Below are 21802 nucleotides of genomic sequence, written 5' to 3'. Positions count from 1 at the left end.
CTGTCATCTTGTCTCCAGACTGTATGTCACTGGGAGAGAGGTGTTAGTAGATATAGTTTAGTGACAATGAATGCAGGAGGTTGGGAATACTGCCTTTTGCCCGGTGCTCTGAGTACCTTTGGTTTTAGTTCAGCTGATCTGTCACCCCTCAGATGTTTGAGATGCATGTTTTTTCCAGAAGGCTTAGTAGTGTATTTGGTATTTGTGAAAGTTTTCAAAATTAATTTGTGAACTCTGGCATTCTGGAAGAGGTTTTCAGGGATGCACACCTTATGCTTTGTCTGTAGCTCATCTGTAGCCTCTGGCTGTGTTAAACCGTGGCCTCAACTGTTCTGTGTTTTGCCATGCTTGTTTCAGGCCAGAAGTTTGCTCAGAAGAATAGCAACTCTGTAAGCATATGATCTGCATGGGTAGATGAGGCATACTTGACCTGCTACATACCTCGTCTGGCAGTGCTGCTGCTGAAATGATAACAGGTTGTTTTCTCCCAGCTGAGTCTCGTAGACTGCTCTTTGAGAGTGACACCAATGCCTTTGCCTCCCACAGAGAACGAAGGACAGCAGACTGAAATGTTGCAGAAGTTTCATCACTTCCAGCATTTGGCAGAAGTTTACCATGTCTATCACTTTATCCAAAGATACACTGTAAGATACTCACTTTAGAATTGTGTATTTTTGCTTCCTGAGCTTTTTTCCTTAGGGAGTCCAAAAATAACTCGGACTTTTCAGGCAATTAAATATTGAGTGTACATCAGTGATACTGTATAGTAACTTTATTTATTTATTTAACTTTATTTTACTTTATTATACAGTCTTCAGCTGTCCTGTACAAGAGCTTGCTCAGCTCTTTACAGCTGCAGGTGGGGCAGGGCTGTGCTGATGCCTGACCTCCCTCCTGCCCGTGGCCCTTTTTGCTGGTTGCCTCAGTTTGATCCCATGGTGCCTCTGCTCCTGCCCAGGCCAGGGTCAGCTTTTCCCTCAGTCATTGGAAAACAGGGTTGAACAGAAGGCACATTAGCCCAGGGATTTCCACAGGGTGCTGCGTGTGTCACTGATGTGCAGTCACGAGTGAGGAGCTCCTACTAATTCCAGCAATTGGAGTCATGCTGCCATCACCTTTGGTGCAAATACCTGTTGTAAAACATTTGAGAACCCTTGCTCTGTGCCCTTGCCCAAAAGAAGACTCTTTGCTGTCAGACTACTTTAGATCTCACAGCACTAGAGACTCTGCACTGTGGCTGTGCAGACTGCCCTCATTTTTAAATAACCTGTTAAAGGTTCTGTCTTAGCTGCACTGATCTCTCTGTCTCTCTTTTCTGTGTGTATTAGGCGTGAGCTTTGGTGATAAAGATATGCAAAATCCACTTGTTATGTTCTGTCAACATCTCTTTTCTCAACGGATGAAAGAAACACCGTTCTAGAGATGCCTCGTGCTGTGTTGCTTACTGATGTAAGTTGTTGGTTTTCCAGCTTAGAAATGTGTCTCTATGTTTTTCATACCACAGGAGGAACCTTTCAGCTTCCACTTGCCTGAAACCCTCTTCAATATTTCCAGGTTTCTGCTTCACAGCTTAACAAAGGAGACTCCTTTGGGGATCTCTAAAGTGTATCCTTCCAATATATTACAAAATCTAGAAGTTATCATGTGAAACATGAAAGGAATAACTGCTGTTGGTCCAAGGCAGGGACTTCCTGCAGGAAAACTTTGGTGTCACCTGTTGGCTATCATTAATGGGAACTGACTTCTGTCCCTCAGGAATAATCAGCATCTTCAAACTATTGTGTGCTGAGCTGCACTGGTTTGTTATTTATATAGTTTTGGAGAGCGGTGCAAATCAACTAATGTCTAACTCTGTTAGGCCTTAAAAACCTGCCCCCTCTGGTGTGTCACCTGTGTCAGAGGAGCAAGTTCTAGGATATCTGTCACTGCCAAAAGATGTTGGCTCTGAACCTTGACAGCGTTGTTACAGGGAGACTGAGCTGAGGCAGAAGCAGGGAAACCCAGGAGCTTTTGCTTCCTGTGAGGGCCGTGTGGCCATGTGTTCTGCCAGCCAACGTCTGCATGGCTTTGTTAGTGCTACTCAGCCTCTGGGGAGTGCTTCCTCAAGGGGCTGCGTGAGCCCAGTGAAATGCACCTTTTGGAGGAGACAGCCACAAGGTCCCTGGATGCCAGAGGGAGGTCTTGTCTTGGTTTCACTTCATTTCTGGCTTTGGATGGGATAATTAGCTTTCCTTTTCATAACTTCCTTGCTTAGAAATGTAGAATTTTCATGACGTTTTTGATAGCAGGCCTTGTGGTCAGTAGGTATAAACAGCAGTTCACTCTGGTGGGAGGGAAGACAACACTTGGTTGGTAACATGGGGCACACTCTTTCAAACCACATCAGGTGCATTTACTCAGTCTCACTGGGTTACTTACGCTGTAAAAAATGTTAGGATTTTAGGTTTTTTGTGGCTGGGGGAAAATACATACACCCCAAAATTACTGAAATATTGTAAATGGAGCCGTAGCAGTGTTTATGTAGGGTCAGTTCCTTACCTTGCTAATAATTGCCCAGAGATATTTTGATAGTCCTTTCACACGTGTTAGTAAATGAAGTTCTGTAAATAGATCTCTCTGGTTAAAGCCCGTTTGAAGTCCTGGTGTTGGATGTGCTTCATTGCACAACTTCTGTGATTAGACAGAGTATTGCATTTTTTCATAAATGCTGTATGTATTTTTATTCCTTAATTAAATTATAGCAATACATTATTGGCCCTGGCAAAGCAGAGTAAAGCTCTTGGTGCATATAAATTGGCTCGTCATGCCTATGACAAGCTGCAGGGACTGCAGATCCCAGACAGGTTCCAGAAATCTGTTGAGCTGGGCAGCCTGACAATCCGATCCAAGCCATTCCATGACAGTGAAGTAAGCTGTAATGTGTTTCATGTTAATCATTAATATGTGGCCTAATCCTAGAATATGAGTTCCTGTGTGCACAAAACAATCTGAAATATATTATGCATGGCTCTGTGATATAATTGTATTTCTGCTGGAAACACAGTCCTTTTATTGTTATTCTTTGAGTCAGACTTCCTTCTGCTCCTGAGAGCAAATTAAAATCAGCCCTCTCTTTGTGGGCAGCTTCCATCCTCCCTCTCCTCTCTTGCAGTCACCTTCCTCACTGCCTATTAATTCTTCCAAGCCCTTTTCTCCCCAGTTCACATGCTATTGTTCCACAGTCTTTGTCTCTCTCTCCAGCTGGAGGTCACTTTCATTTGTCCCACTCCTAACACTCTTCCCCTCCTCCCTCCATCTCTTCAGTGACCTTCCTTCCGTAAATCTTATTTTAACACCTTTTCTTCTTTCACTGAAGTCTGGCTTTCTGCAGTGTTCTATAAAGCCATGTCTCAGGGAGTACTCACTAAAATAAATTGCATTGTACCAGTGAACATACACCTGGCTTCCTGAAATAATAGAAACACACCCTTTAAGGACTGCCTGAAATAACTCTTCTCTTGGGAAGAGATTAATTAATTGGAGAACCTAAATTTGACCAAATCTTAGAGCAAAAAACTTTGCTTCAGTAAACTTCCCTTCAGCTTCTTTTGTCCCTGCAGATTTGATGCAGAATTGTGCTTCTGTTACTGCGAAGGCAAGGTGAAAATTTAATTGTTAAAGTGGTGAAGACAGCTATTTTTAATGGGAAAGCTTGCTGTTTGTTAAGAAGGGAAAGCATTTCAGATGTTGCAGGTCTGATTTCACAGCAGTGCTTCTCCAGACCGGCGCTGGTGCTGCGTCAGTGTTGTCAGCCGGAGGGGCCCGTGTTTAATGGAAAGCAAAGAGCTGAGGATGTGCCGGCCTGTGGTTGCCATGCTCTCAATCTGTCTTTGCAGGAGCTCGTGCCCCTGTGTTACAGGTGCTCCACCAACAACCCCTTGCTGAACAACCTGGGGAACGTCTGCATCAACTGCAGGCAGCCTTTCGTCTTCTCAGCCTCCTCCTACGGTGCGTTGGGACGCCGGGTTTGGTCGCGCTTTGCAAGTAGATAAATGTTAACAGAGTAGGTCACTGCGTGATTCCTTCTTTCTGCACTGCTGTTTGGCCAAACAAATGTTCCTTTACTGTTGCTGAATTTGACTAAGGGGAGGTTGTTGGCTCTCAGTGCAGAGCAGCAGCACAGCACTGGTGCATTGCCAGACACTGAAATGCATCTAGTGTTCTGTGACACAACCCCTTCAGAAGTTTGGGGGGTGTGGCTTGCTGCAGTTTTATTTTATTTGACTTGTTTCATGAGAGAAGCTGGGCAGAACACCACTGACATGAAGGAGCACGGTATCTGCTATGAGGCATTTCCTGAGTTCCTCAGGTCAAACACTTCCTGCCTTTCCCACCTTTTAGAGGTGCTGCATCTGGTTGAGTTCTATTTGGAAGATGGCATCACGGATGAAGAAGCTGTAGCTCTCATTGATCTTGAAGCTCCAAGAGTGAGTAAAAGAGAGAATAAATGGCAAGAGATGATGACTGAGCGTATCCTTTTGATTAGAATTGGTTTCCTTTTCATAGGGAAAAATTAAACCATTTAGGGTTTATTTTTTCCCCTTAGGTTTAAACCTTTCTGTCATATGACTGATGTAAGTACAATTGCATCTTGTTTCTTTGTTGTGTTAGTATAACAAACAAAACATGGTTTAACTAAACCTAGTATTGTCAAGATGCTTTTCCATCAGGACAGTTTATTTACAATCCTGGCAATGTTTGTTTTTAACAGTGGAATGCCATGCTTTACCTATTCTGTGTGAACTGCTTTCTGACAAGGATGAAGGGAATCTGGAGTGTGTTGCTTCTAATGACAGCTTCTTTTAGAGGCTGCCTTCTCCTAGCCAAGGGAAGTAGCACTTCACAACTGTTCCTGTTGAGATCTGGTTTGGAATGTTTTGGCATCCAGAGCTCCCAGTTGCTGTTGGGGTTATAGAATATGAGATTGATGTAGAGTAATGCACAAGAACACACAAACTCTGACTAAAGCTGCCCAAAAATGCAACTTCAATAGACTGCTTCCTTTGCTCTGTCATCTGTGGAAGGGTAAGAGCTGATGTCATGCCTGGATGTGGTCAGTCTGTTCTGGCTGTTCTACAGCAGCTGCAGTGATAAACTTCCCCAGTGACTGAAACCCCAGCAAGGCCTTCTTGGGACTTTTTGTAATGGTCGGGGGACTGTCACAATTTGAGACACTCTGAAGCAGCAAGGGTCCTGCTGGGGTGCTGTCACACTGATTCTGTCAGTGCTGGCTGTGGGAAGCAGAGCCAGTTTTGCAGGAATTCTTGTCCTTCCTTAAGACATGCATCCAGAGGTTCAGAGTTTGAAGCTTGATGACAGTACAGATATTACTGAGGATGATGATCCCTTTACAGCAAAACTGAGCTTTGAGGTAAGAACTGTACCTGTGTCTACCAACAGAAAATTTTTAATAGAATTTTTTAAATAGATTTTTTTAAATAGAAAATTTTACTTTGCAAACTCACTCTTCTGGTGTGTATGTGGTGCAAAGGGAGCTTCAGAGCAGGGGACTGGGAGGGGGATGGCACTTGAGAGGGAAATGGACTAACCAGTTAACTCCTCCCTTAAGAACACAAACAAAACCCCTCAAAACAAACAAACCAGCAAAACCCACACAACCCCCCTCAAACAAACAAACACAAACCTCACAAAACAGCAATGATTTTAAACCAAACACTCCTGGAATTTTGTTTCCTCACCTGCACTGGTACAGCAGCAGCACACCTATACAGCTGGCCTCACTGCAGGGTCTCATAGAGACTGTGTTATTTGCAAGGAGTTATGTTAAAGAGGTAAGGGAAGCTGGCTGGAAGCAGATGTGGCTGGATGCTGCTGTTACTGGAGCTTTTGGTAAAACTGACAGGGAGTTTGGGGGGACAAGGCTTGGGCCAGGTCTGCATTAGCTGCTTCTACTGAATTTTGCTTAGCTTCTTAGAACAAGTGAAAAAGCTGAAAGGGCCGTGGTTCTCCGGCGGTGACGGCAGTTGTTTGCTGTGTGCAGCAGGGAGGCTCCGCGTTCGTGCCCGTGGTGGTGAGCCGCGCCGTGCTGCGCGCCATGAGCCGCAGGGACGTGCTGGTCAAGCGCTGGCCGCGGCCGCTGCGCTGGCAGTACTACCGCTCGCTGCTGCCCGACGCCTCCATCACCATGTGCCCCTCCTGCTTCCAGGTACTGCTGCACGGAGACACACACATAGCCTGCCCACAACCCGACGGGTGGAACAGTGCTAACCATTGAAACCTCTCACTCTGAAATGTACCCAGCAAATTCCTGGCTGAGGTAGAGGCAGAGCAGGGAAACACAGCTCTGAGCTGTGTGATGGACAGGGGAACAGCTGCCTTGGAAAACTTGGCCGTAGCTGAATTTGAGAAGTCACCCTGACAGCAAGTCAGAGCCTCTTGAGCAAACCTTGGCTGACCAACAGAAGCTGATTTGTATTTATTTCCTTTTGCTCTGTCTCTCTGACTTGCAGCCTGGTCTAGCAAGGAAAACAGTCAGTGACTGTTGCCTTGTGGTTCAGTCCTGCTCCTGCCTTGCTCAGAAATGGCTTTTTGAAATGCTGGGATTCAGTCACGTTTGCTTACTCAACTGCCTAATTGTCCATCCTTCTGCAAAAGCAGTTAGCAGCTCTGGCAGAGGCCCGTGAAGTGCTCACTGCTGTGTTCCAGGCTGTAGCATCTCGGGCGATTGAAACCAAGAGGCCCCATTCTCTGTGATGGCAGTTCAGACTATCTGTGCTATTGAGCAGCCACTGAACTCAGCTTGCATTTTCTTTAAGCAGGGTACGGGCTAACTTGTTTTAAATCTGTTCCTAATTAACAGATGTTTCACACAGAAGACTATGAGCTCCTCATACTCCAGCATAATTGTTGTCCGTTCTGTCGGCGGAGAGTAGATGAGTCAAACCAATGAAGAAAACCAGTGTTTTACCTCAACAACAGACTCCCCTGTTGGCTTGGCAAAACCCTTCTTAGATCTGTAGAGCTTTCCTAATAACTTAGTTATGTCATCTTGTCTGATTTTTTATGTAAGAGTGGAACCAAGTTGAAGAATTGTAACTATTTTTTTAAATTAAAACGTCTGTTTTTTGTGAATGTGCTCTGCATTTTCCAGGCAAGCAGCTGAAGTGCCACAGAATTTTACAGGAACATTTCTAGAATCAAGTTCAGCCTTCAAGTAATTGGTTTTACTCCAGATTGTGCTCCTTAACACACACCAGTTATTGACAGATCTTCAAATAAATGGGACTATTTTTCACTATTTACTGTCTCAGAATTTGCTATAATACTCATGCTTCTGATTGGAAATTTCTTTTTCCTTTCTATCCCGTTTAGGCAAGAATAGCATTTAGAGTCCTTCAAATATAATCTGAAGAGTTGCACTGCTCTTGGCACTGGGGGCATCTCACAGCCACCCTGGGGCTGAATCCGTGTGGAATTCACCTGGGTGCAGTGCAGCGTGTGAGGCTGCGCACGCCTGAGGGCTGTGCCAAGGGAGTGCTGCCGAGCAGGGTGTCCCCAGCATCGTGTCAGTCCTGAGCCGAGCGCCAGCTCCGCGGGCATGTGGCAGGAGGCTGACCTGCTGCTCTCTGCTGCAGCCTCTTGTGGAGGCAGGGGACACGGGGGCATCAGTCCCAGGCAGCACCTGAGCCCCTGCAGTGGCTCGCTCTCCCTGCAGGACTGGGCAGGAAATAGGAGAGCAAAGGCCAAGAAACTCCTGTGTTGAGATAAAGACAGTTTAATAGCTGCAGCACAGCTCTGCCTGCAAGCAAAGCAAAGCCAGAAGGAATTTATTCCCTGCTTCCTGGAGAGCAGGGCTCAGCATGAGTAACTGTCACTTGGGAAGGCAAACACCACAAACACAACATCCTCCCTTCCTCCCCCTTTCCCTGAGCTTTTATTTTGGAGCACAACGTCATGTGGAGTGGCACACCCCTTCGGCCAGCTGTCCCGGTCGGTCCCTCTGTTCCAGCCCTGCAGCCGAGGGGCACAGGGCGGGCAGGATGGAGAGCGCAGTGCTCCTCCCCAGCGGCACCCCGGAGCAGCTGAGCAGACGGGCATCCCGTTCCACGTGTTTTCACACACCAACACACAGCACCCCGCGTGCTGGGAGGGAAGTGAACCCCCTGCCAGTGACACCAGCACTGCCCAGCGCACCCCCGGCAGGGAAACTCAGGGATGGCACGGGGTCATGCCAGCAGCAGGAAGATTCACGTCGGTAACCAGCTTGGCTGGAGCTGGGAAGTGGTGCATCTCTTGATTTAATCCAGGATAACTGTGCCCGTGTTGCCACGAGTTCCGCTGGGATGGCAGCCTGCCTGTCCCAGCAGTGGGAAAGGACATGAGCAACTGGCGGAGGTGGTCGGTGCTCGCAGGGCAGCTCCCACGGGAGCAGCGCTTTGCACGTGAAACGGGATGTCTGTCTGCTCGAGTTCCTCTGGAAAAGGAGACCCTGCAATCACACTGCCGAGTTTCCGAGTCCCTCAGTGGTTCCTGACCAAGTTTGCTTGATTTACCACTTTAAAAACATTCTGTTCTAATTACAGCTCGTCTGCTTTCTGACTCAGCTGTCACTGTTTGCAGTGAAGACTCTGCTATTGACATGGATAAACAATGCTGTTTGAGATGGGAGCCAGGGTGGAATTCAGCTCCTTCTGGAGCGGAGCTGGCTGTGCAGAGCCAGTGGGAATGAGAAATTATAAAACTGAAGAGAAAGGGTTTGCTGTGACACAAAGACAAAATGGACCAAGACAAAATGGACCAATTTTTTTTTAAACAACTCCGTGAATAAAGTCTAGCTTTGAAAAGTGTTTTGGGCTTTTCTGGGCAGAAGCACTCTGCATGTCTCATGCATGCATGATGAAGGGTTCTAGTCCAGGCTGCCCTGTGCCCTGGGGCCCCCCAGCTGGCTTCATGCTGAGGCATCCCTGGAGGGACAAGAGGTCCCAGCACGGCACTTTGGTTGGAAGTTGTGAGCAATTTGCCCCGTTCCTCTATCTCTCAGCTGCCTGCCTGTCCCACTGCTGCATCCAGTGGTGACGCACGCCAGCCCTAAGCTCTGCATAGCAGCTGCTACCTCAGCAGTGGCTTATTGCATCAGCTTAAAGTGTTTTAGGAAATAAACCTTTAATCCCTGCGTGCCCAGGTACAAGTGTAAAGAGCTGCATTTGCAGTTAGAAAGTGGCACTGCTTTGGCCTTGGAAACAAGTGTGAGAAATTAATTGAGAGGGACTTAGGGTGAGCAGAGTGTGTGTGAGGACCTGGTGTTTTCATGTTAAGGTGAAGGAAGACCTTTGGGACTGTCCAGAGACTGTGGCCTGCATTGGGCTACCAGCAAGGTCTGCCCTAGTCCGTGGTGCCAGCACTTCAGCTCCTGCCACCTTCCCCACTTAGAGGCAGGTTTCCCACCTTGGTCTCTGCTCTAAGGAGAGTACAGTGCTTTGTGCTTTTTCCATTGAACTTATTTCTGAACTAACTTACAAGGAACATTGGTGAAAACTAGGCCGGGACTGGAGGAAGTTTATTAAGGCCAAGAGGACGTGAACTTCTGCCCACCTTACACCCACGAGCTCCAGCAGCTCTGGCACATCCTCCTGTACTGGATGAGGCCCTCACATTCACCTGCTCCTGGCTGTGAGGAATGCTCAGCTCAGCCCTCAGTGCAGCCAAAACAGCAAGGGGAGGTGGGCGCTCAGCCCCCTTCCAGCCTCCATCACCTACAAAGCGGCAGAGCAAAGTCTCTCTTTGTGCTCACCTCCTGTGTGTTTTGTCCCACTGCCTCTGAAAAATTAGGAAGATAACTCAGCTCTGTAATACAGCTTCTGGTTGGCACAAGGAATGTTTCAAGCACAACTGAGTGCACGGAGTGGTGAGTCAGAGAGACATAGAGGGCACAGAAGGCTCCAACAATAGCCTTCCCTGTGGAGTTTGATAATTATGCAAGGTTTGAGGAGAGTGAGTGTGTCAACCAGTATATGAAGCTGAGTGCTGGCTTCAGCTCTGAACATCCCATCAGTGCCCTGGTCCAGCAGCCTTCTCAGCACCATTGCAGGATGATTTCAGTCCAGGACAGATGGACTAGGTTATTTATTAGCTGTTACCAATGGAGTTGGCATGACCCAAATCAGATACAAAGGCACAGAGGGGATGGCACAACTAGTAACCTGCAAGTGGGCCAAGTGTTTCATGGTGGTGGTCAAACCTCCCTAGCCAGACCCTGAGTAGAGAGTGGCTGGAGCTCGTGGAAGAAGGTTTGGTCACGCTGTCTTCTGCAGCCTCCCACAGGCACTGGCAGGATGTGGGGATGGCTCTCAGTGGGGACTGGCTGGTCTCACAGACCCACATTCCCCTTGTGAGAATGGGGCTGGGACATTCCTCTGTCACTGAGGAAGTGGAATTCAGGAACCCAGCCAGGCCACCATTTGCAGCCCCCAAACCCACAGTCCTGGGGTCTGAACCACACATGTCCCTCCTGTTAGTGGGGAAGGGAAAGGAAGAGCAAGGCTGTGCAAGGGAGCTGCGGCCGGGTTTGAGTCCCCTCCAAATGAATGGTGTGGTGCAGGGCTACCTCTTTATATTTGTGACCATTAGCTGTGGTCCCAACAATGACAGCGCTGGCCAGAAACTGGTGTCACCTTAACACCTTCCCAGGAAAGCCAATTACCCTGGGATGATTATGATTAATAATTCTCTAAACCCTAATCGTGCTGACACCAGTGCTTGGAGCTTACCCCGGGGGCACTTTATAAGAGGTGCCCTGTGGAGGACAATGTAACTGGTTCTCCTTGGGGTGACAGTGAAGGCTGAGAGGTGGCAGGAGTTCCATTTCAGAGGCATTTTCCCGTCACACAAAAGAACTCCCAGAGTAAGAGCAAAAAGCGCCTCACAAACTGCAGCCATGAACGGGACAGAAGGCCAAGACTTCTACGTGCCCATGTCCAACAAGACCGGGGTGGTGCGGAGCCCCTTTGAGTACCCCCAGTACTACCTGGCTGAGCCTTGGAAGTTCTCGGCTCTGGCTGCCTACATGTTCATGTTGATTCTGCTCGGCTTCCCCATCAACTTCCTCACGCTGTACGTCACCATCCAGCACAAGAAGCTCCGGACCCCTCTGAACTACATCCTTCTGAACCTGGCCGTCGCCGACCTCTTCATGGTATTCGGGGGCTTCACGACCACCATGTACACCTCCATGAACGGGTACTTTGTCTTTGGAGTAACAGGGTGCTACATCGAAGGCTTCTTTGCCACACTGGGCGGTAAGTTTTCCAAATATTCAAATGTCTTCTGTCAGGAATTTCCCCGGATTTTAGTAGCAGGAGGGAAAACATAGATGATCTTGGAAAAACGTGATGCCTGTAATGTCCTTGACCTGCTGCTGATGTGGACTGAGGCTATTTGCCCTGTTTCTCAGTAGGAGCTGAAGAAAGTGACAAGTGACACTTAAAAAAAAAATCTTTATTTTGGGAGCCACCTGCTCAGTATCCTGAGAACCACAGTGCAGCAATGAAAAGCAGCCAATACCAGATTTTGCAGTTGTTGGATTTGTGCATCTCCTTGGCTCACTTTCTGACTCAAGAGATGACAATTCTGTTCCTCCTGTTTTGCAGGGCTGAATCTGCCATTGGCTCTGGTGTGGTGCATGGTGGTACAGGCAAGCAGAGCTGGCTCTCCTCCCCATGCCAGCCTGGTATGGAACCAAACAGATGTGAAACAGAAATTGTGTGTCTAAAAATGTCCTCCTCTATTTGTCTCAGCCTTCAGCCACAGCTACTGTTTTACTGGTTTGGTCCTTGTGGCACAATTTCCTGGGAAGCTGAGGGTAGTGAGGGGAAGTCCTGGGATGACAGGCACTTGCTGCATATCAGAGTGTGACCACAGGCTTGCAGGTGCAGATGCTGTCTGGGATGAATTCTGGGATCAGCCATCAGTCTCAAAACACTGCAGCAAAGTGGTTGCTGTGGGTCAGCAGTACAGTGAGAAGGGGTCTTCTACACTGTCCTGCCACATCTGCCCTTGACCATTCTTCATTTATCTTTCTGAACCCTTGTCGAAGATTAAGCTTCTGCCAGAGGTTGTCCTCAGGAACACCAGTGTGAGGAAGCCTTATGTAGCATCAGGGTGGTTTCTTTTCCTGCTCAAAGTCCCTGTGTTCCTTTCTGTCCCTGGTGCAGGTGAAATTGCTCTCTGGTCACTGGTGGTCCTGGCTATTGAAAGATACGTGGTGGTCTGCAAGCCCATGAGCAACTTCCGCTTCGGAGAGAACCATGCCATCATGGGTGTTGCCTTCTCCTGGATCATGGCCTTGGCATGTGCAGCTCCCCCACTTTTCGGCTGGTCCAGGTACGGAGGGCACTGGACCCAATGTCAGGGGTGTGGGAGCCTGGCTGGTGGCTTAGCTGTGGCTTCCAGCCAGTCTCCTCTGCTGGGCGCTGACCTGCTGGGCTCACCTTGCAGGTACATCCCCGAGGGCATGCAGTGCTCGTGCGGGATCGACTATTACACTCTGAAGCCAGAGGTCAACAATGAATCTTTTGTCATCTACATGTTTGTGGTTCACTTCATGATCCCGCTGATGATCATTTTCTTCTGCTATGGGAACCTGGTTTGCACCGTCAAAGAGGTGGGTACCCGCCAGATGCAGTGGCCAGTAGGGCTACCCCTGTCCCCAGTGCTGGGAAGGGGCCCACACCAGGTTCAAGAATGGTGCCAGGGAGGGTCCTCCAGGGGCCAGCCTGGCCCTCCACGAAGAGGGAAATAGCAAAATTCAGATGTGCAGCTTGACTGCCGTCAGCCCTGACCCCGTGTCCCTCCCGGTGCAGCAGCCACTGGCTCCATGGCGTTTCCTTCTGCCCGCAGGCTGCCGCCCAGCAGCAGGAGTCTGCCACCACCCAGAAGGCAGAGAAAGAAGTGACACGCATGGTCATCATCATGGTCATCTCCTTCCTGATCTGCTGGGTGCCCTATGCCAGCGTTGCGTTCTACATCTTCACCAACCAGGGATCAGACTTCGGGCCCATCTTCATGACCATCCCGGCATTCTTTGCCAAGAGCTCGGCCATCTACAACCCTGTGATCTACATCGTCATGAACAAGCAGGTAACTGGCAGGGTGCCAGGAAACCCCTCTTTTGTGTTTCTCTTTATAACAGCTGGCAGAGAGTTGCAGCACCTCAAGGTGCCAATGGTCTGGGGTGGGGATTATTTCCAGGAGATCTAGTCCTGGCACATGAGAATCTGACTGTGCAGCTCATCCTTGGGGATGCATAAATCTCACAAATGCAAGGCCATTCCGCCTGAAGTAACGCAGGTGCTGAGTTGGTGGAGGAGCCTTGACGGGAGCAGGCGGGCTGGCAGTAGATGGGGTGGGCAGCAGACAGTGGGGCAGGAGACTCCATATAGGCATAGTTCTTCCTACACCACAGTACTGCTGGGCTTAAAGACAGCTCTGCAGCTAGGGCTGCATGGTGTCCAGCTGGCTCACCCTGGGCTTCCCTCTCTCCCAGTTCCGTAACTGCATGATCACAACCCTGTGCTGTGGCAAGAACCCACTGGGTGACGACGACACATCTGCTGGCAAGACAGAGACCTCCTCCGTCTCCACCAGCCAGGTCTCCCCTGCATAGGCCTCACGGGAGCAGCCAGTCCCTGGGGTGCTGCCCTGGCAGCACAAACTTAACCCCACCGCTGCCACCACCTGTCCCTGCTTCACCATGGCCAAGGCCCTGTGGGGTGGGCTCCTCGCTCTTGGCTCTAGGAACCCTGGGAACAAGGCTGAAAATGTGTACACACGTTTTGTAATTAAAATGCAAAGGCTTAGCTCCTCTGGCATAAATCCATGCATTTCTGTTGACTTGCTGAGACCTCATGCCCCTTCTCTGAGTGCAGGCTGAGTCGGAGAGCTCATGCCTGGGGCCATGGCAGAGCTGTCCTTGCCTCCCTCAACCCACCCTACCACCCCAGCCAGAGCACGTTCTGCATCTGCTGCTGCCAGCCCCGAGCTGTGGCCACTTTCTGGCCCTTTTGTCAGAGGTTGATCCTAGCCAGTGCTGCCAGTTGCTCAGCCCCATCACACTCTGTCTGCCCAGAGCACGTCTGGCTGCTGCAAAGTGCCCCGGTTCTGCCAGATGCTCCCAGCTCTGGCTCTGTCCCATCTGCCAGGAGTCCTGGGGGACACCGTGATTCCTCCAGGGGGATGCGACAGGGTCGCATAGCGGTGACAGCGGTGCCCGGGTCCTGCCTGGCAGGCAGGTGGCACAGAGGAGGGCCCTGCCAGCACGGCCCCGCTGTGTGCGGCCGCAGCTCTCCGGGACAGCTCGGTGCTGTCTCCAGCACCGGTGCAGCAGCACACGGATGGTGTTTGCACCCTCAGCAGCAGCAGCTCTGCTCCATGTCCCCCAGCACCCCTTCCCCGCAGTTCCACCTCTCTTCCTTAGACATCTTTGTACCCCTAGGGCCAAGCCCCCAGCGAGCTTGCCCGTGCCCCTCCCCATTTGGGCTGTGGTCAGTGTGGCCTGGTCCACCAGGAGGATTTGGGCGGCTCTGGTGCTGCTGAGGCCTGCCGGGCCAGGGCTGATCTCCCTGCACGCCGCAGCAGGCAGGACCCAGCAGCATATGGCTCAGCCACGCCGACATATGTTTGAAGCACTACAAGATGGCATATTGCAATTGTAGCGGTGTTCTTCATTTTTATTTTTAGTTCAGTTATACAAATAAGATGTTTTTCTCACTGTTCAGTGTTATCAACATTTGAAACTATTTTTGTACATTATTATCCTCTCTGATTTCTAATCCTATGCAGCTTTGCAAGGACTAATAGGGAATGTATGGAGCCCATGCGAGCTAAACCCTTAATAAAGAGCAATTTGCAAGTACAATTCCCTCATTATTTTTTTTATCGATACTTCTGCATATTCAGTGAAATCTAAAGATTAGAGTTTTATGAATAATTCAGTGTTTAGGCTGATGTCTGATTCATGCTCTTCAAATCTGGGAGGTGGTTTTGGAGGGAAGAGGAGGAAGGATTCGGTGTTTGTTTGCTGTCCGTGAGGCTGTGCTCCCCAGGAGTGTGGTGATGCCTGGCACTGTGATTCTCCCACCCGTGGAGGACCAGCCCTGGCACAAGCCAGGCTGGCCCCAAGCCCGCAGGCTGTCCCCACACTGTGACACCTGGCTGCTGCTGGTGGTGCTGGGGGCAAGCAAGGGTTTGGCACCCTCCTGCCAGTTCAGCCAGGTGCCAGAGGCATCACAGAGCTACCAGAGAGGTGATGGATGGACCCAGGATGAGGAAATGCACCCAAACCTTCTGTGGTGCCAGCCCCAGCACACAGGGGTCATGGAAGTGACGTGGCTGCCCATGTCCAGGGCTGGAGTGCTCTCCCCTGAGCACGGGATTCAGTGGGTGGGGGCAAACTGTTGTCCTGCTTATGACACCTGGGGATGCTGGGCGAGAGCTGCTCCTCCTGCCTCTGCTGGCTAACCAAGCAGCTCTTAATTTTCCTCCTCTCACTTGTGAAATCTTCCCCCACCATTTTCAGAGTCCCATTTCCCAGTGAGGCCATTCTTGGCAAGGGAGACAGCACATCCCACCTTCACACTGGCAATGGGTCTGTGTGGGCCCCCTGCTCTGGGGCTGGTTCCCCATGCACCCCACAGCAAGTGATGGCAGCAAGCTGCAATCCCAACACCCACCTTGCAGCAGATAGGCACCTTTTGTCTGCCTGTTCAGGGCACTCACCCTGCAAAGCCCCATCTCTCATCCTTCTCCAAACCGTCTGCTTAGTTGTGCTCCTTCTCCCCCAGCCCCTCCCAAAGCTTTGACAAAGGCCCTTCAGCTTCCAGAGCCTGGCTTCCACCAGGGCTCTGGCCACAGCAATTAGCAGGTGCCAACCAGCACCTGCAGCCAGGCTGTTCATCAGATAAATTGGATGGAGGTGAGCTGGGTATGGCAGTAGGGTTTGTGCTGCTGTGGGGAGAGGGGCCTGTGACTGCCTGGCTTTGTGCTGCCATGGAGCTTCAGCTGGGTAAGGGGTCTGCAAGTGCTGTGGGCTCCCTTGGAGCTGGAGCTTGGCTCGTGTCTGGGCTAGGGTGGCTGTGCTCCCTGGGGGCAGCAGGGATGAGCAGGGCTGTGCCTGCTTTGTCTTCTGGGGGCTTTGAGGCCGCTGGGGGTGTGAATGTCTCAGGACTGGATTTCAGTCCCAAATGGTCCCTCTTCCAGCAGCCAAAGCTGCTGGTATCGCCCCACGCTGCCAGGCCCAGCACCCTCCAACCCTGCAGATGATCAAGGAGGCACTGCAGGCCCACGATGAGAAGAAGGGTGCCTCTGTGGTTGCCATCAAGCGTTTCATCCTGGCTAAGTACCCCACTGTGGACCCCATCCGCCTCAAGTACATGCTGAAGCAGGCGCTGAGCAAGGGGCTGAGCTGCGGGGAGCTGGTGCGGCCCCACAACTCGACTGCTGTGGGGGCCACTGGCACCTTCAAGGTGAGCGAGGGCTGCTGCAGCCACAGGGCTGGGGACCGAGGTGCTGGCTGGCCCTGTTGACATCCCTCTCTCACCTCCAGTTAGCACTCAAGAAATCAGTGCAAAAGAAGCAGCTGGGCCAGACAGATGTTGCCAGAGAGCAGGCCCCAAAGCCAGGACAGAAAGGGACCCCCAAGGACCCCCAGGCCCCCACAGCAGCAGCACGACGGCGAGGTAAAGGGCTGCGGGGGCTGTCAACAAGCTGGCACTGCCTGGCCTCGCCTGGACTCATCCGCTGCCCTTCCTCCACAGGTGCCACCAAGCAGCAGCCGAAGGTGAAGCCTGTGAAGGTGAGTCGGGGCCAGCAGCGGGGCTGGGTGGCTCGTGGCACAGCAACACCCTGAGGTGCTCCCTTCTCTGCCCTCCAGGCCCAGCCACGAGCAGCAGAGAAGTCCAGGAGCAAGAGAGCCAAGCAGCCCCAAACTGCTGACCAGCCCCAGGCTCATGATCGGGCTCATGACCCAGGGCCTTCAGGGCCCCCAAAAGCCGCTGGCCACCGCCAGGCCCCCCGGAAAGGACGCTCAGGACCCAGCACAGCTCAGGCTGCTGAGAGCACAGGAGGGAGCGATAGCGACAGCTCTGCAAGTGCTGGGGTGGGGGGGCCCCAGAAGGCCCCCCGGGGAAAGAGCAAGGGGAAGGTGCCCAAGGGGGCACAGCGGGGTGCCCCCAAGGCACAGGGAGGTCAAGATAAGGCGAAGAAGCCCCGGGTGACTGCAGGAGCTGGGCAGGGGAAGGCCAGGATGAAGAAGGCAGCCCCCGTGGCAGCAGACAGAAAGGCTCCGTAGGGAGCTTATCTCTGCTTCTGTTGGCCCCAGGCCCTTGGGGTCTGTGCTGGTTTCAGTCCCTAGGCCAGGTTTTAACTCTGTGTTCACCTCATCCTAATAAAGCTTCTTTACTTGCTTCATGGATTGGCATGACTGTTGTCAGTCCCTGTCCCTGCAGTTTCATCTCTCCGTGCCAAAATCCCTCAGCCCTGTCCTCAACCTGCACAGCATGGTGGTGAGCTGATGCTGCAGGCAGCTACCTTGCTGCCTGCCTTCACAGAGAGGTTCTCTCTCTGTCCCCATGTGTCCCCAGATGTGGCCCCAAGAGCTGCTGGGCTTGGGGGCTGTGTGCAGGCTGGCAGTGTGCCAGGTGGTGAGCAGGGACCCTGAGACCCCTGGGACACAGCATGGTGACATCCCCAGGAGCAGAGAAGCGCAGGCTTGGCCAGTGCTGTTGTGGAGCCGTGGTGCCCACAGGCTGTGTGAGGTGTCCAGCCCTCTGTCGTCCTGGTCGCCCTTGTGCTAATGCCTGGCTGAGCTGGGATTACAGGAGTACCAGGGTGGCAGCTGCCATGGGCAAGTGTCTCCCAGGAGAGGTGAAGCAGCCCGTGCTTTAACTACAGTAAGAGGAAGACAGAGGTGTCTTAGGGCTCAAAAATCAAATTTGGGGTGTTACTGTAGCCTCCAGTGCAGCTCATGGTCTTATTACCAGTCTATGGCACAGTTCTGACCTACAAACTTGTCTTGTGAGCTCCTGTGGGTTGGTGTATCACTCTTGCATTTAATAGCTTCAATTGCCTGAATTTCTCTTGCTCTGCCCAGAGCAGGGCCCTTCTGAAGGTCATGCTGATCATGTAAGGGGTTACAGTCCTCCTGGGTGGGAGAAAATAAGTGGAAGTAAAACTCTTTCTAAAGAGGATTTTGTTAATCTGCAACTGGCCTTGCCATTGCCCTCCAGGGCTCCTGGCCTTGCTTCGGGGCTTAAGCAAGAGCTGAGCAAACTAACTTCCCTTAAACTTCAGCCTTGGCTGTGTGATCCATCTTTAATGGAACTGGAACTCGTGTTCCCCCAGGGACGGGGTGGGGAATGTGGCAGCAGTAACTGAGCGGAGTTCGCTGGATTCTCAGATGGGGGTGGCCTCACAGAGCACCACTCACCCGAGTGGCAATGTCCCCAACAGCGCCAGGCAGGGACTGTGTCCTCCCTCTCACCAGCCACCAGGTGTGCAATGCAAAGCTTTCTTGCTTTGAGACAGGCCAAATAATTTAATGGCTGGATTTAGTTTTGCAAAGAATCAACTTCCAAGTGGAAGAAGAAAATCCCAGTGGTGTCTGGAAAGCACAGCTTTTACTAGGGCAGGGGGAAGATTTAGCAATGCCATGGTTATTAAGGGCCCTGGGCCACAGCTGGTGTCAGGGTGCTGAAGCTGCAGGCTCAAGTCTGGTGCAGGGAGGCACCTGACAGAGGTGAGGGTGCCTGGCAGCAGCTGCTTCTGTGGGGTTACTGATCCTCATGTGCTCAGTGTTGGTCAGTTCAGGTGCTGCTGTCCTTATGCTGATTGTCCCCTCTGTGCCTGGCTCAGGAAGGAACTGGGGCATTGGCTGTGGGAGTGGTGAGTGAGGGGTACAAACCTGTTCTCACTGGGCTGCTGACCCCGCACATGGTGTGTCTTGCATGTGCAAGACTTGTCTGTGCAGGTGTCCTCCCCGTGTGCTTGGCAGGAACTGCACTCCACAGGTTCAGCACCTTGTTTTATTACAAAGATAGGCTTTGCCAGGAGTCTGCCACTTCCACTACACAGCAGGTAAGGGCACTACATCCACAACACGTGCCAAAGTTTAAAAACATCTTACAAAGGGCTTGGAGGTTCAAGGCAACACTACAAACCCTCTGCTAAAGTTCTTCCTTTAAATGGTTGTAGCAACTACTTTTTATTTTTTCTTTTATTTTTTCTTTACTTTTTTTTTTTGGCTTTGGAAAATAATTAAATAATAAAACAATAGCCCCAATACATGGCCCAGCCACAGCACCTGGAGGCAAACTCTATTTACTCTTGGCTCACCTGTATCCTTTCCCTGTAATAAACAACATGGGGCTGTAGCACCATGGCCCTTTCCCTGCCTCCAGCCAAGCTCAACATTCTCTGCTACCTTGGTCCTTCTCACCCTGGCCTTTCTTGTGCTGGGCCTGCCCACATCTCTGGCAGCTATTCACAGTTTCTAAAAGACAAAAACATCAAGAAATTTTTGTGAAATCACTTTCAAAATAAAATGTAGCCCAGCTACATTCTTACAGTTTCTATTCTGAAGCCACATCCTCAGCAAAGACATTGAGACCTCCACAGTGTAAGTACTTTTTCTGTAGTTCTCTTTAAAAAAAAAAACTCTGTTCTTCCCCTTTCCCTCCCCTCCCTCCCCACCTTTTTAACATACTGGATAAAGTCTACTGTTTGTTTTAAAATAGATATCTATGTACACATACACAACTCTGATGTTCTGGTTTCTGACAAATGTGGCATTACTGGAAATGATGGAATGGAGACCACCTGTCCATGGCAGTGAATCACCCAGGAGTTCTGGTGGACAAAGTCATCCAGTGCCAGAATGCATCCTAGCCAGCTGGATGACTACCAGAGGCTTCCCTTACACCCTCCTGCAGTGAGGTAGTAGCTGTGTTTCTTTCCTGTGTGGAGCTGGCGTGGTGGCTGTGGTGCTCAGCCCTGTGGGCAGGAGTCTTGGTGTGTGCAGGGCTGCTGGTTTGAACATGTGGGGCTGGCTGCATCCAGCCTCCGCAGGGCAGGTGTGGCACTGGGCACCGGAGCGGTCACAGCTCCCCGGGCTGCAGGAGGGACAACAGGCCACCAAGCTGGGATGGCAGGCTGCCACTGGGTGTCTAGTCTCAGGCAAGCTCCATTTTCCTGCCACCGGGAGCCTCTCAGGGTGCCCAGCCTGACTGGGACACTCTCTGCCTTGGTTTGCAGCTCTGGGTGCTGGAGATGCTCGGCTGGCCTGTGTCACTGCTGGGCCGGCAGCGCTTGGGCCCAGTCCCTCTGCCCTCCAGGGCTGAAAACAGGCTGGCCACGGAGCAAGCCCCACTGTCCTGGCTGCTCTCAGGTGCCAGCCACAAGGCTGGGCTCAGAGCAAGCAGAATAAGCTGCTTCAGGAGACCCCTCTGCAGACTGGCCTGGTGTTTGGGGATGGTCCCAGGGCGAGGCACAGACCGTGCTGTCTGGCGCTCGGCCTGCGTGTGGCCCGCGGCTGCTGTCAGAGGGCTGCCAGCAGTGTCACGCGTGCCACGGGCTGAGGGGCTGCAGGGCCAGGGACACGTGTGGAGCCCGCGTGGTGGGCAGGAGTGAGGGGCAGCTCCTTCCCCCCGCTGCACCCCGGCTGGCAGCCTGGAGGAGCGTTCACCGCCCCGCACCAGCCCAGGAAAGGCGAACAGCCCTTCCCTGCTAGCACAGACCCGGCTCCCTGCAGCTCCCAAACAGCTGTCTCCTTTAGGGATAAAGTGCTTTCACCTTGCCTTAGCTGCTTGGGAAGCAACTGCTTTGTCTCAGCCTCGAGTTTCTTGCGTTGCCCAAGTCTCAGATGGAGGAGTGGTTATGTTTACACATACAGTACAAAAATTAAAAGGCACAAATATACACAGAATGCAGCAGATAGTGAACAGCTGATAAGAGTCCCTGATGTTGGAAAAACAAGGATCTTGGAGGGATGGAGGGGGAGCTCAGGCTATGGTGGTCTGTGGTCATTACTCCCTGAGGTGACCCTTCTGCTTTGTGTCTGTCGTTCCAGCCTCTGCAGCCCCGTCCCAAGGAACCACGCACAGGGATGCAAGGAGTGCTGATGGCTTGGGTGCTGACCAAGGGGAAAGTGGTGAACTGAGCTTGCCACACGCGTCATGACTCCATTTCTAGCTGGCAAGAGCAAATAAATTATGGGTGCCACAGTGCAGACCAGAAGAGTTTTAGCTGCTCAGAAAGGTACTTTGTGGCTTCTTGTGAAGTGAGGCAAACTTGTAGCCATAGCCAGGCCCACCCCCTCCACAAGGCTGGTTTGACCAAGGTATGCCTGCGGCTGAAGGCAGGGTCCCTTGTGGCACTGTGCTGCAAGAAAGGTCACTTCTAGGGCTGCAGCCAGCCTAGGCTTCACTGCAGGACTCATAGATGTTGTCCTCCATGAGAGCAATCACTTGCTCAAATTTGTGCTGGAGCTGGGTGCGCTTTGTCGTGGGGTTTGCGTCCAGGGCGGCCACGATCTGTGGGAGACACAGGCAGGCAGGGTGCTGAGGCAGTGTGGGGTGCCCACCTGCCAGCCCAGCTCACCCCACCAGACCTATGGAGCCCAAATTCCAGCCAGAGCTCCAAAGGCGAGAGCCCACCCAGCCCCACACCCCCTGTGCTCACACCCCTGGCACCCCTGCTCTCCTAGGGTCCCTGGTCAGGGCTAGGAGTGGAGTGATATATGACAAAATTGCATGCT

General features: G+C 51.6%; 4 protein-coding genes across 7 annotated transcripts in view; 3 read left to right on the top strand and 1 right to left on the bottom strand.

Annotated features, from left to right (window-relative positions):
* Positions 1–7297, top strand: part of IFT122 (intraflagellar transport 122) — a 29321-nt gene extending 22024 nt beyond the window's left edge. The window contains exons 22-29 of one of the 3 annotated variants that reach the window (XM_038149031.1): positions 547–644; positions 1505–1605; positions 2742–2907; positions 3876–3987; positions 4381–4509; positions 5331–5410; positions 6044–6205; positions 6860–7297. In XM_038149031.1, the coding sequence (XP_038004959.1) occupies positions 547–644; positions 1505–1605; positions 2742–2907; positions 3876–3987; positions 4381–4509; positions 5331–5410; positions 6044–6205; positions 6860–6949 (938 nt within the window). In that variant the 3' untranslated portion in view covers positions 6950–7297. Of the gene's footprint in view, positions 1–546; positions 645–1504; positions 1606–2741; positions 2908–3875; positions 3988–4380; positions 4510–4585; positions 5411–6040; positions 6206–6859 lie in introns of those variants that run through there. The other 2 variants (XM_038149030.1, XR_005258377.1) reach the window with 2 other exon arrangements.
* A 3504-nt stretch (positions 7298–10801) lies between these two features.
* Positions 10802–14908, top strand: RHO (rhodopsin). The gene is made up of 5 exons (XM_038149026.1): positions 10802–11294; positions 12210–12378; positions 12493–12658; positions 12895–13134; positions 13541–14908. The coding sequence occupies exons 1-5, from the start codon at positions 10934–10936 to the stop codon at positions 13658–13660; spliced, it is 1056 nt and encodes a 351-aa protein (XP_038004954.1). The 5' UTR covers positions 10802–10933; the 3' UTR covers positions 13661–14908.
* Positions 14909–15056: 148 nt separating this feature from the next.
* LOC119706000 (histone H1.8) lies at positions 15057–17626 on the top strand. Its single transcript, XM_038149027.1, has 4 exons — positions 15057–16517; positions 16598–16730; positions 16809–16846; positions 16925–17626. The coding sequence occupies exons 1-4, from the start codon at positions 16236–16238 to the stop codon at positions 17339–17341; spliced, it is 870 nt and encodes a 289-aa protein (XP_038004955.1). The 5' UTR covers positions 15057–16235; the 3' UTR covers positions 17342–17626.
* A 1433-nt stretch (positions 17627–19059) lies between these two features.
* PLXND1 (plexin D1) overlaps positions 19060–21802 on the bottom strand; it is a 68792-nt gene continuing 66049 nt past the window's right edge. For both annotated transcript variants that reach the window (XM_038149025.1, XM_038149024.1), the window contains exon 36: positions 19060–21578. In XM_038149025.1, coding sequence (XP_038004953.1) covers positions 21462–21578 — 117 coding nt within the window. In that variant the 3' untranslated portion in view covers positions 19060–21461. The remainder of the gene's footprint in view (positions 21579–21802) is intronic.

The sequence above is a fragment of the Motacilla alba genome, chromosome 12 (assembly GCF_015832195.1).
Source record: "Motacilla alba alba isolate MOTALB_02 chromosome 12, Motacilla_alba_V1.0_pri, whole genome shotgun sequence".
NCBI lineage: Eukaryota > Metazoa > Chordata > Aves > Passeriformes > Motacillidae > Motacilla > Motacilla alba.
This window is presented reverse-complemented; position numbering and strand designations above follow the sequence as displayed.

Bases quoted from the DNA above. Each gene is read 5' to 3' on its own strand.
- RHO (XM_038149026.1), top strand. From the start codon at position 10,934: ATGAACGGGACAGAAGGCCAAGACTTCTACGTGCCCATGTCCAACAAG. The intron at 11,295-12,209 runs GTAAGTTTTCCA...TCCCTGGTGCAG, and splicing joins CTTCTTTGCCACACTGGGCG to GTGAAATTGCTCTCTGGTCA. The intron at 12,379-12,492 runs GTACGGAGGGCA...CTCACCTTGCAG, and splicing joins CCACTTTTCGGCTGGTCCAG to GTACATCCCCGAGGGCATGC.
- LOC119706000 (XM_038149027.1), top strand. From the start codon at position 16,236: ATGGTCCCTCTTCCAGCAGCCAAAGCTGCTGGTATCGCCCCACGCTGC. The intron at 16,518-16,597 runs GTGAGCGAGGGC...TCTCACCTCCAG, and splicing joins GGGCCACTGGCACCTTCAAG to TTAGCACTCAAGAAATCAGT. The intron at 16,847-16,924 runs GTGAGTCGGGGC...TCTGCCCTCCAG, and splicing joins CGAAGGTGAAGCCTGTGAAG to GCCCAGCCACGAGCAGCAGA.